Source organism: Schistocerca gregaria, chromosome 3 (assembly GCF_023897955.1).
Source record: "Schistocerca gregaria isolate iqSchGreg1 chromosome 3, iqSchGreg1.2, whole genome shotgun sequence".
Lineage (NCBI taxonomy): Eukaryota > Metazoa > Arthropoda > Insecta > Orthoptera > Acrididae > Schistocerca > Schistocerca gregaria.
Genome location: NC_064922.1, coordinates 904,258,884 through 904,272,241, shown reverse-complemented (window position 1 = coordinate 904,272,241; position 13,358 = coordinate 904,258,884). Strand labels below are relative to the sequence as shown.

The window sequence follows — 13,358 nt, the reverse complement described above, 5'->3', positions numbered from 1 at the left end:
ACTCTCAACAATGTCTAGTTCTTTCAACTTATCCAAGTCCCATCTTCTTAATTTTGTACCTTTTTGCAATTTCTTCCTTTTTAATCTACATTTCATAACCAACAAATTGTGGTCAGGGTCCACATCTGCCCCTGGGAGTGTTTAACAATTTAAGATTGGGTTTCAAAATCTCTGCCTTACGATTATATAATCAATTTGAAACCTTCCAGTGCTTCTACAGCCTTTTTTCATGATTCTTAAACCAAGTTTTAGTGATGATTAAATTATGATCTATGCAAAATTGTGCCAGGTGGCTTCCCTTTCATTCCTTTTCCCCAATCCCATTCATTCACTATTTTTCCTTGTCTTCCTTTTCCTACTATCAAATTACTGTCTCCCATCACACATACATTTCTTTAATCTCTTCATCATCTGTGGAGCTAGTTGAATATAATCTTGCGTGGTAGGTGTGGGGTTCTTGTCTATAAGTTCACTATGCTGTTCATAGTAGCTTTCTGATTTCCTTATCCATTATTAAATTGTTACTTCTATTTGATTTTGTGTTTATAACACTGTATTCATGTGAACAGAAGTCCTGTTCCTGCTGCCACTGAACTTCACTAACTGCTACTATATCTAACTTGAATCTACCCATTTCCCTTTTTAAATTTTCTGACCTATTCGCCTGATTAAGGGATGTAACATTCCATGCTCCAAACTGTAGAATGTCAGTTTTGTTTCTCTTGATGATCACATCCTCCTGAGTAATCCCCACCTGGAGATCCGAATGGGAGACTATTATACCTCCAGAACATTTTACCTAAGATGATGCCTTCATCTTTTAACCATACAGTAGAGCTGCATCCCTCAGGAAAAACTACAGCTGTAGTTTTCCCTTGCTTTCAACCACTCATAGTAACAACACAGCAAGGCTCTTTTGGTTGGTTTTACAAGGCCAGGGATCAGTCAGCCATCCAGACTTGCTTCCACAGGAACAGGAACCATACGTTTTTCTAGCCTCTCAGGAGATACTCATCTGTTGTAGTTGCAGCTAAAGTACAGCCTATCTGCATCACTGAGGCATACAAGCCACCCAACCAATGGAAAGGTCCATGGTTCACATATGTAAATTATTTATGTTCTAGACTTTTGGAAGAAAACTCTCTGTATGTACGGTGCAAAATTTGTAATGGATGAAAAATGTGATATTTTATTTATTTATTTATTTTTATAACACTTTATATTATTTGAGACTGGTTAATAATGACACTGTGATGCTCTTTATTTTACTTTGATGTGGCCACTGGGCATGAATGCGCACCTAAACATGAAGCACTTCTCTTATATTCAGATATGCAATGTTTATGCACCACATTATAATTTATATTTTTGTAATACTTGTACATTTGTTATTGTCATTAATACACTGATGTCAAGATTAATAAACATGCTTAAATGCATTCATATTTAAAACACAATGCTCCCATTGGCTGTGGTCATGTGCTTGTACATGAGCCAAGCCATTATTGATGTCTAAAGCTTCCTGGTGCTGTTGGCTATGTTGACCACCAGTTTGATTTTGACTTGCTAAGAGGCACATGTGGACTGTGATAGTCATTCTGCAAACATTTTATGAAGTATGTATTTCCATTTTTAGGTTTATTATTGAGATCAGGCACTCTCAGTGCAGGTACATTTAAATTCAAGTAATTATTTTGTGTTAATTTGAACTTTTGATTGTAATTCCATTTTTCTATTCACTGTTCACTGACAACAATGTACTGTTATTTTGTAGCCTCAGTAGGCCAGGCTTGAAAATGAACCACATGGTTTGAAACCAGTCAACAAACATATGTAATGCAACTATTGAGACTCATTAATAAGAATTTCGTAAAGGCATTAAGAAATTTCAATGTGTACATTATCTGCATTGGAAAGACAGTAAAACTGAAACCTCACATGTCTTACTATTTTATACACCAATTTACCATTTCATTCTATACTGGGCTAATAACCCATCCATAACATTTTTTCATCACATTGGATTGTTGCACTCTGCAAAAGATAGATAATGTATCTATATTTGTGAACTGACTTTTTGTTGGTTTTTAATGATCACAATGGTTATGAAGGAAAAGCAGATTTTCTGTTATTTTGGGCTTTCTGAATGGAGATGAAACTGTGATTAATAGTTCTACTCTTGCTCTTTTTTCCTGCTGTATAATAAAATGTATAATTATATTTTTTGTAAACTCCATTGTATGTTAAGAACAAAATAATGATTATTTGCCAGTGCAAAATAACAATGATGAGAGATTATTCATGTTCACTTTTTCAGAATCAGCCAGTTGGTCATTTTTAACCAACAGTGAGTCAGGAGACATTCTTCAGCAGCTTCTTCAGAGCAGTGATAATCAGTCAAATCATCAAGAAGTGTTTCATTGTCCATCTTGTAGGAAGATGTACAAATACAAGTCAAATATGACCCGCCACTTTCGCCATGAATGTGGTAAGGAGCCACAGTTTCAGTGTCCCTACTGTCCATATCGTTTGACACAGAAAGGCAATCTTCTGACCCACATTAAAAGAAAACATTCAGATACTTAGGCAAACATACAAGCTTCTCCTGAATTTTTCAGTGTTTAAAAAGCATGGACATTTGAAGATAATAAGTACAGAAATTAGACACAGAATCAAAGTAAGCTTCATTAAAATAAAAAAATGTACAATTTACATTATTCTCCACTTCACAGACATTGTAAATGCGTATGAATTTAACAATATTAAACTATTTGAAAAAAAAAAATGAAGTTTTACGTTCATTCAAGTTTCCCCTTCCTTATATGTGTGATTGTCTCCAAGTAAGCATATAAGTGGAAAATGGTGCTTTCTTTTATTGTGTCTACTCATAGTACTTAAAATTAAAACCAATTTAAAGAAAACTAGAAGTCTTTAACTTTCATACTGAATTTTCTGTATATAGAAAAAAAGTGGTTCAAGGTGTGGGTTCCTGTAGTCATGTCCTAGTTCATGAACCACGGGCAACGTTTGAGTGGCCTAGTAAGTGGTCCCGACAGTTGGGATACCAGTTACTTTGGAATAAGGCTGGGCATCTTGGACATATTCTGAGTCGTGGTCAAATTTGTGCTCATACGGCAAAGACTACCAAATCCACCGGTTAGTCCCTCAACCGTTAGGGGTAAAACTCAATGGGACTCGGGGCAAGTAAGGCTAGCAACCTGCTTCCCCGATACTTTATATATGATGCTGGCAACAATCAGAGCAAAATGCCTCGGACCTTTGGAGGTGATGGAGTCCCACCTCTAACTGACAAACCAGGGACTCCTAAGGTACGACTTGGCAAACAAATGGTAATGAGATGGGGAGCTATTAATATCAATGGGGGCTACCCTGGGAAGAAGGTAGAGCTGGCAGAGGCCACAAGTAAGATGGGGCTGGACGTTCTAGCTGTTAGTGACATTCGGGTAAGGGGTGAGAAAGAAGAGGAAGTGGGAGAATACAAGGGCTACCTGTCAGGAGTCAAAGCAGGAATAGTACAATGGGGTGTAGGGCTTTACATCGGGAAAGAAATGGAACCCAGCGTAGTTGCAGTAAGGTAATAAAATTAACGACTGATGTGGATAGATTTGACAGTGTCTAGCAAGAAAATTAGGATTGTGTCAGTATATTTGCATTGTGAAGGGACAGATCAAGATAAGATGGATAGTTTTTATGAGGCACTCAGTGATGTAGTTGTTAGAGCAAAGGACAAGGACAGTGTTCTGCTAATGGGTAATTTTAATGCCAGGATTGGAAATCGAACAGAAGGTTTTGAAAAGGTTATGGGTGAATTTGGAGAGGATATGGAGACCAACAGGAATGGGAAACAACTCTTGGATTTCTGTGCCAGTATGGGCTTAGTAACCAAAAACTCCTTTTTTAAACATAAGAACATTCACCGGTATACTTGGGAAGGCATTGACTATATAATAACAGATCAGGAATTCAGGAAGGCTGTGAGGGACACATGTGTATTCAGGGGATTCTTTGACGACATTGATCATTATTTAATCGGCAGTGAAATTGGGTTTGTGAGGCCAAAAGTGCAGGAGGTCAGGTCCATATGTAGGAGGATAAGAGTGGAGAAACTTCAGGATAAGGAAATCAGGCACAAGTACATGACAGCATTCTCAGAAAGGTACCAGTTAGTTGACTGTTGTCAATTACAGTCATTGGAAAAGGAATGGACAAGGTACAGGGACACAGTACTAGAAGTGGCTAAAGAATGTCTGGGTAGAGTAGTGTGTAAAAGTAGGATGAAGCAAACAGCTTGGTGGAATAACACAGTCAAGGCGTATCAAAAATGGCTACATACTAGAACTCAGTTAGACAGAGAAAGTTATGTTGAAGAAAGAAACGAAGCCAAACAGATAATTGCAGCATCCAAGAAGAAATTTTGGGAAGACTTTGGAAACAGGTTGGAGACTATGGGTCAAGCTGCCGGAAAACCATTCTGTAGTGTAATTAGCAGTCTTCGAAAGGGAGGTAAGAAGGAAATGATAAGTATTTTGGACAGGTCAGGAAAACTGCTGGTGAATCCTGTGGATGCCTTGGGCAGATGGAGGGAATATTTTGAAGAGTTGCTCAATGTAGGTGAAAATACGATCAGCAATGTTTCAGATTTCGATGTAGAATGGGATAGGAATGATGATGGAAATAGGATCACATGTGAGGAAGTGGAGAAAATGGTCAATAGATTGCAGTGCAGTAATGCAGCTGGGGTGGATGAAATTAAGTTGGAACTCATCAAATACAGTGGAACGTCAGGTCTTAAATGGCTACACAGGATCATTGAAATGGCCTGGGAGTCGGGACAGGTTCCATCAGACTGGACAAAAGCAGTAATCACACCAATCTTTAAACATGGAAACAGAAAAGATTGTAACAACTACAGAGGTATCTCTTTAATCAGCATTGTGGGTAAAATCATCTCAGGTATTGTTGAAAGGAAAGTGCAAGTATTAGTTGAGGACCAATTGGATGAAAATCAGTGTGGGTTTAGGCCTCTTAGAGGTTGTCAGGACCAGATCTTTAGTTTACGGCAAATAATGGAGAAGTGTTATGAGTGGAACAGGGAACTGTATCTATGCTTTATAGATCTAGAAAAGGCATATGACCAGGTTCCTAGGAAGAAGTTATTGTCTGTTCTGCGAGATTGTGGAATAGGAGGCAAGCTTTTGCAAGCAATTAAAGGTATTTACATGGATAGTCAGGCAGCAGTTAGAGTTGACGGTAAACTGAGTTCATGGTTCAGAGTAGTTTCAGGGGTAAGACAAGGCTGCAACCTGTCTCCACTGTTGTTCGTATATTTATGGTTCATATGTCGAAAACAATAGACTGGCTGGGTGAGATCAAGATATGTGAACACAAAATAAGCAGTCTTGCATATGCGGATGACTTAGTTGTGATGGCAGATTCGATTGAAAGTTTGCAAAGTAATATTTCAGAGCTAGATCAGAAATGTAAGGACTATGGTATGAAGATTAGCATCTCCAAAATGAAAGTAATGTCAGTGGGAAAGAAATATAAACGGATTGAGTGCTAAATAGGAGGAACAAAGTTAGAACAGGCGGACAGTTTCAAGTACTCAGAATGTATATTCTCACAGGATGGCAACATAGTGAAAGAACTGGAAGCGAGGTGCAGCAAAGCTAATGCAGTGAGCGCTCAGCTACGATCTACTCTCTTCTGCAAGAAGGAAGTCAGTACCAAGACTAAGTTATCGGTGCAATGTTCAATCTTTCGACCAACTTTGTTGTATGGGAGCGAACGCTGGGTGGATTCAGGTTACATTATCAACAAGGTTGAGATTACGGATTTGAAAGTAGCTAGGATGATAGCAGGTACTAGCAGATGGGAACAATGGCAGGAGGGTGTCCACAATGAGGAAATCAAAGAAAAACTGTGAATGAACTCTATAGATGTAGCAGTCAGGATGAACAGGCTTAGATGGTGGGGTCATGTCACACGCATGGGAGAAGAGAGGTTACCCAAGAGACTCATGGGTTCAGCAGTAGAGGGTAGGAGGAGTTGGGGCAGACCAAGGAGAAGGTACCTGGATTCGGTTAAGAATGATTTTGAAGTAATAGGTTTAACATCAGAAGAGGCACCAATGTTAGCACTGAATAGGGGATCATGGAGGAATTTTATAAGGGGGCTATGCTCCAGACTGAACGCTGAAAGGCATAATCAGTCTTAAATGATGATGATGATGATGATGATGATGATGATGATAGAAAAATATTACATAGCTGTTTACAAGCATAATGTGATAGTGAGAATTTTTGAAGGATTTTACAAGCTACACAAATGCTGTAGTAGGCTCCATCCTTCCTATATAATTTAAACATTGTTTTCTGGAGATGGCCACATGTTATCTGAATGGTCTTCCTTTTCCTATGTGGCACCTTGCTCTCTCTTTTCCCTTTTTCCTACATTTTTCCTGGTGAAAAACTACTTAAAAGTTTTGAAGACTAGACTTCAGCATTTATTTTTAATTTACCTGGCTGTTGCCATACTCCAGTTGATACTTTTTACAAGGACTGGTAAGCAGATTCTTCTTCTCCATCTCATTTCTCTTTCTTTAAATTTCCATATGTTTTCTAATTTCTGTTGTTAACTAGATATTGTTTTTCATTCCTTTTCATCAGAATAAATGTAGTACTATTAATACATTAATTCCAATCAAGAGCCCTTAGCAAGTTCTGTTAAAAGGAACTTAATAGGGATAGAATTGTACATAGTTATACAGGTGAATTTTGAGAATAAGAATGAGAAATAATATAACTGTTGCTTACTTGTACCAAGTATTAATTTAGGATGTATGGATCTGATTATAATGAGAACTATTACTGATCTGTAATGATTACATCCTTGAGAGACTGATAATGTTTCATAATTAATTAAGTAACTGTGTTATGTGTAATGGATAGAGAACATGGGCCTTCAGAGTTGTAGAATGAGTCAACTTATACACAGATATTAGAGAAAAAACTCCTAGAAACTTAGTTTTTGCTCTGTATTCACAAGAAACTGTCACTGTGTAGTTTATACTAATCGTGCTTTTGCCATCCAAATATAACTTACTAAATTAGCTAGTAAAATAGTTCTGCTTTCTCAGCTATATTAAATAAATGCTGCTTATCTCTAATTGGTAGATTGGCATTTAAAAGAACACCCTGGTATTTTTCAAAGAAAATCAGTAGCAGTTATGTATACCTGTTACAGTACACTAATACTAGTCATTTACCTCCACAAAAAATACTGCTACTTACGACAACAGGAACATTAAGTTCTTGAAACTATATAAATAGATAATTTGTGTAGCCTACAAGCCAGTGTAAGAGCTCAAAGATCTTCAAAGAAGACTGCAGAAACGTGTGGTTAGTTGCTTTACATAATATTCTTTCTCGCCAGATATTCTGAATAATTGCTTTTATGTGGGATGTAGCTAACAAGATTTTTCATTTATTTTAATCTAGTGTAGTCAGATGATTTGTAGAAAGAGTTGCTGATGATTTGATCCACTTCAATGGCAGCGCAGTAGGCTTTTCTGACTGTCACTTGGAGGCTCTGGATTCGGTTCACGGCACTACCAAGAATTTTTCCTTGGTGGGGCATCTAGAGCTGCAAGCACTCACTAGGTCAATTAAGGAATTGCTGAATGAGAAGTACTTGCTGTACTTGCTCCAACATCTGGAAATTTGACAATAGTTGGTAATGTGGACCGCATGTCCCTCCACACCACACCCAAATGACAATGCTGGCAGATGACATGGTGGCTGTTCAGAATGTATGGAACATGTAGTCCGTACTGGCTGGTGATTTATAATTTTAATTTTGGTGTGGTTTTTGGAGGTTCCCAGTTTCTTTCTTTATGTTAAATGGGAACTTGTTGAATAGCGTATCTTTGCACCAAATTATATAACTCCACTTCGAACATTAAGCATGGAATCAAAGTTTACATGCAAAGTACTGTTGTGTATTTTATTGTGGCTGTGTATGTACAGTGCAGCTGAAATTGGTTCATATTGTAACCAGCAAATCATAATAATGAATAATAAGTATTATGAAGTGAGTATATTATTTACAATGCTGTAACACACCTGCTTCCAATATATTTATGAAAAAATTAATTAAAAATATTTTTAGCACTCAAATGCAGTTCTTCCATGCAATTAAACGAGATTTTTCTAATATTTTAAGAACTTTAACTTTAAAGAATAAATTCTGCTGGTAATTGTTGATAGTGGTAATTCTTCATTCTGTTTGACAGCAGAAGTCCTAGATTTTCCATTAGTTGATTATGTATATGATGTGGAACATGTTGTACACATTTCAAATACATTCTGACATCCATCTTACATTTTTTTTTCTTTTATTAACAATTTTGACTTCCAACCTCTCATATACTGGTGATGACAATTGCTGCATTACAACAACTTACAACCCATAACTGCTCTCTCTCTTTCGCTTTGGCCTAACACCAACCCTTATATGCATTAATGACAATGCATTATTACTTGGATAGTGTTACAATTTCAGTTTTTCATAGTTTGCAATGAAAACAAGTTTGTTCAAATAATTTTAATGATTAGAATGACAAAGTGCATGGTAGTGAGTTGTTTACAGGACAGTTACCACAGCAATAACCAATTAGAGAATGAGTTTGATCACACTCAAGGTCTGTAGAAATATGGTTACCCATTGTGTCCAGTGCACAGTTGTCATATCGCTCTGCTACCACTGCTGCTGGCTACCAGTCATCTGTGGTCGACAATTCTGGCCCATTACATAATTGTTATAATTTGTTCTCACACGCTTCAGTTCTCTCTGTAGTACTTTTTTAATGAAATTTTCTTAGGAAAATAGTGAGAATATTAAGATCTATTAAACAGAAGACAATACTACTACTAATGGGAAAGTATGAGTGTACTCACTAAGAAACCCCACTGAATTATGTATTGCTTTAACTCTTCTTACATAATTGTGACTGTAATGTTGAAATTAAACCCATGAACATGAATATGTAACTATGCAATAAACATTCTTTGTGTACCATGTTGTTCAGTAGAAAGGTGTATCATATACTTTAACTGGTAAATCTTGGTTTATCACAATGCAGTGAGCATTATTTACTTTACACAATATTCTAAGTACTCGTTTCTGCTGAATAATTACTTTATTTGGTTTAGATGCTTTCTCTAAGAAGATGATTTCCTAACACTATAGGCAGTGAATGTATTGTCTTTATGTTAAAACAATGGGAGATGCTTTTGATTACAGAACATACTGAACTGAGTTTTTTTTATTAGTTCCTCTGTGGACTGACTCGGTGTTAAATTATTATATAGCTATATCCCAAGGAACTTAACTCACAGTATTTCATTCAGTTTATGATGATTAATGTCTACTTATGGTACTAGTAGAGCATTTTTAGTTGTTTGAAATTATAGAATATGAGTCTTTATGAGATAAAGGCTTAATATGTTAACTGTGAACCAAGTGCAGTCCTATTCATGTGTAATTTGTACCCTGGTAATGAAGATACCTTGCAGATGTACAATGCTATTTTAGACATACATCATTAATCAAATTAAATGGTTTGAAATCACATGTTAAAGACAGAAAGCAAAGGACAGATCAATATGTCTTAGACAGCATATCATGTAATACAGTATCCTCTGAATGGGAGTCCCACAGTGATCTGACCTTTTGCCACTGTATATCTAATATGTCAGTGGCATCCCTTCACCTGTGTGTAAAAAAAGTAACTTGACAGTGTTTACTGATTATACAAACATGTCAACTATAAAATCTCAAGATTTTAAACATGGCTGAAACAGCAACTGTTGGAATTCTTCACAGTAAATGATAACACCCAAACAGTTGAAGGATAAAGATTTATTAAATTAATGAAGATGTCTTCCTGTTCAGTTGTATTTTACTTCTGATGAAGATATATTTAGATATACCGAACCCGTGGTCAAGGGTTTTAATGACTCTTTATCCTGCAACTGTCTGGCTGTTATCATTTACTGTGATCAACTACAAAACTTAAGAGTGTTATGCGCTAAGCTCATTCTCAACTCTGTATGAACAAATAAGAAAAACTCATTTCACACAAACCACAAGAACATGGAAGACATAGTTATTGCACGTAACTATTAGATTGCAAAGCAAGTATAATCCTGCAAGTTCGTGGCTGTTCAGTCTAACATAACTGATGCCGTAACAGCTTTTTTCATTCTAGTAGCTCTGCTGCCAGTTTTACAAAGATGAATGTAGCTTTAATTTGCACAAACAGTTAGGAGTTCAACAGTTATCAATGGAATTTCAAACAGTTGTGTCACTTTGTTAGTTTATAGTTTCACTTGCTTGACATCCATGAAGGTTCTCTCTCACAATTGGACCTACAGAATGTAGTGAATAAATGAATATGTATGCAACTGGCTGAGTGGGAATTGCATATTCTCTTGACACTAAGAAGGAAAAAAATCAGCATTTTGTGTCAGGTCTGAAACTGATTATCATAAAAGAATGAAAAATATGGTAGCAATCCTGTCTGCAAACCAACACAGTGAGAGAGATTTTTGAGTGAAAGCAGGCAGGACTCAGCTTTTTGGTTAGCTTATCCATACGATAGTGCTATTTTAGCTTATTCTCCACCCACACACCCCTGAACTTCACACATGGAGCCCCATCCAGTGTACATCCATTAATCTCTACCCCTGATAACTGTAAGACACATCCCTTCTGCCACCCCCCACCCCCCCCACCCCCCTGCTAATTTGAAGTTGGCTTTAGGAATAGTTTTTAAGAGTTCCTCCTGTTGTCATAGATAGCTTCATATATATTTCTTTCCTAGCATAAGCAACTGTGTGTGGTTATTTTTAAGCTTCATCTCCTATTTAGCTCGTCACTTATTCTATCCATTCTATTTTTTGATATACGTTGATCCACGGTTGGGAATATAATGGCTACTTATCCACGACCCATGTAAAAACTTTCACGTATTCATATGTGCATGCGCTTTCAAGTAACTTCCCTTGTCTTGCGCATGTGCATAGGTAGCGGGTCGAGCGTGTAAGTATGTGACCATTTGTAGGTGCAGTTTATGGCGGGTAGGTAGCAAGCCTCATTGAGTTCCCCATTCAGTTCCCCACCAATTTCACCTCAGTGACACCCCAACCCACGACCTACATGTCTAACCAAGCTACAGCAACATTCATATTCATGCCTTGTGCAGTTTCATCTTGCAACGGACTACTAACATATGACACTGCTATTTCATTTATGGAAGAATCTTGTGCAGGTAGTATAAAAACATTACTGAATTAGATAAACATTACATTACTAAATATTTTCCACAGAAGGTGATGTTCCCTGTATGCCACTGCCACTATAGCATGTATTTAGATCAGGTTATGATGTGTTTGCTACACAAACAAAAAGTAAACAAACTTTGTAGGAAAATGTAGCAATGCACTTTGTTTGTTCTATTATCTGGATTGATGAAAAGTTAGCCACTGTATTATACAAATGACACTTTAGAATGACAATACTGCAGTAAATGCTTAGCTTTGTTGTTCTTGGAATTCTGACTATTGTCAATATTTGATAATAAAAATAAAAATTGGTATACTAAAACTTCCACTGCTGCACTAAAACATATCTTTTAAGTAACTATCACTTTTACAGCAGCTTTTTAATCACTAAAATAACGAAATTTAATGATGGCAGATGTTTACAGCATCAATGTTCAGTGTATTCAACTCATAAAAAAGCATCTTCAGATCATTTGATTTGTTCTACATCTAATATGTTAAGTCGTACTTTGAAACATCGTTTTAATAAACATATCATGTAAGGGATAGATTGCTACTCATTGTATAGTGGAAATGTTGAGTTGCAGACAGGCACAACAAAAAGATTTATTTAGCAGTCTTTTTGTTGTGCCTGTCTGCAAGCCCGCATCTCGTGCTTGTGCGGTAGCGTTCTTGCTTCCCACGCCCAGGTTCCCGGGTTCAATTCCCGGCGGGGTCAGGGAGTTTCTCTGCCTCGTGATGGCTGGGTGTAGTGTGATGTCCTTAGGTTAGTTAGGTTTAAGTAGTTTTAAGTTCTAGGGGACTGATGACCATAGATGTTAAGTCCCATAATGCTCAGAGCCATTTGAACCAACCTGTCTCCAACTGAACATTTCCACTTTATATTGAGTATCAATCTATTCTTTTCATAATATTGTCATTATTTCATCCTAAATTTTCCATCAGTTTATATTTTTAATAAAAGCTATACAATAATTTACATTATTTACCACATATTAATGTGCACTGGACATATAACACACACTATTTTTCATAGTTTACAGAAAAATATACAATTTTCTTGTTTGAAATGAATATATCATACACAAATTCTTCAGAAAATAATAACACTTTTGCACTGGAAGGTTAAAGAATGGTCTGCTTTAGTAATCCAAGCTTCTTTCTAAATATGTTTGTGCCTTAATGCTTACTTCAAATTATACATTGATGTTTGGACACAGAGTTTTAAAATGTGTGTAGGAAGCTTACAATTTTCTGTGTCATGCTGTATTTGTACTGGTAATGGAAGGTTTCAGTGGTATGTTAGTTTTTGTATAAGAATTTCTAGGTCTCATAAATGTGTGCCGCCAATGAGGTCAACACCAGCATTGATATGCATTCGTCTTTGGACTCTGAGAATCGTCTTTGGACTCAGCATTGTCTTTGGGCTGTTCCGCCATGATCAGTTCTTTGTGAGCCTTGCATGTATTTAGGTGAATAAATGAACTACTGCTGAATGGGTGTTGTTTAGTGTAACCAACCTGAACTTTGACCTCACTATTGACCCCGAGTTGTAACGTCTTCCATTTTCACCGTTTTACTGTGTCCACGACATCAGCATCAGTTATCTTCACGTTATTACATTGACACAGCATTCGAACAATGACTTCAGCCCAGCGCCTAATACTGGATTTTGTGATCAACATGCATCGTGTTGCAGACGATGTACACCAACCAGGACTGCAACACGATGCCTCTCACTTGATGATTCCACCGATTTCGCCGGACGTTTTCGAGCCTGCAACAATAAGTGAGGTTAGGACTTTGTATGACTCCAGCTATCAAATGTCTTTGTTCCTGCCACATGTGCCCGTTCTCATCAACTGTGCGGTTACCTCTTACGGATCTCCGTGCAGTGCTGGACTAATGCCAATTTCTGCAAATGCTTCGTCGGACAACCTACTACCGCCAGGACAACAATTTCCCACGCCGAAATCCATGCAGTACCACGCA

The 13,358-nt window shown here is 37.1% G+C and overlaps 1 protein-coding gene across 13 annotated transcripts in view; it reads left to right on the top strand.

Annotated features, from left to right (window-relative positions):
• The window catches only part of LOC126355227 (longitudinals lacking protein, isoforms A/B/D/L), a 718,131-nt gene that overhangs the window by 360,096 nt on the left and 344,677 nt on the right, over window positions 1-13,358 (top strand). The window contains exon 5 of one of the 13 annotated variants that reach the window (XM_050005500.1): window positions 2,318-2,785. The exons of the other annotated variants lie outside the window; for them this stretch is intronic. Coding sequence (XP_049861457.1) covers window positions 2,318-2,586 — 269 coding nt within the window. The 3' untranslated portion in view covers window positions 2,587-2,785. Of the gene's footprint in view, window positions 1-2,317; window positions 2,786-13,358 lie in introns of those variants that run through there. 13 annotated transcript variants of the gene reach the window in all.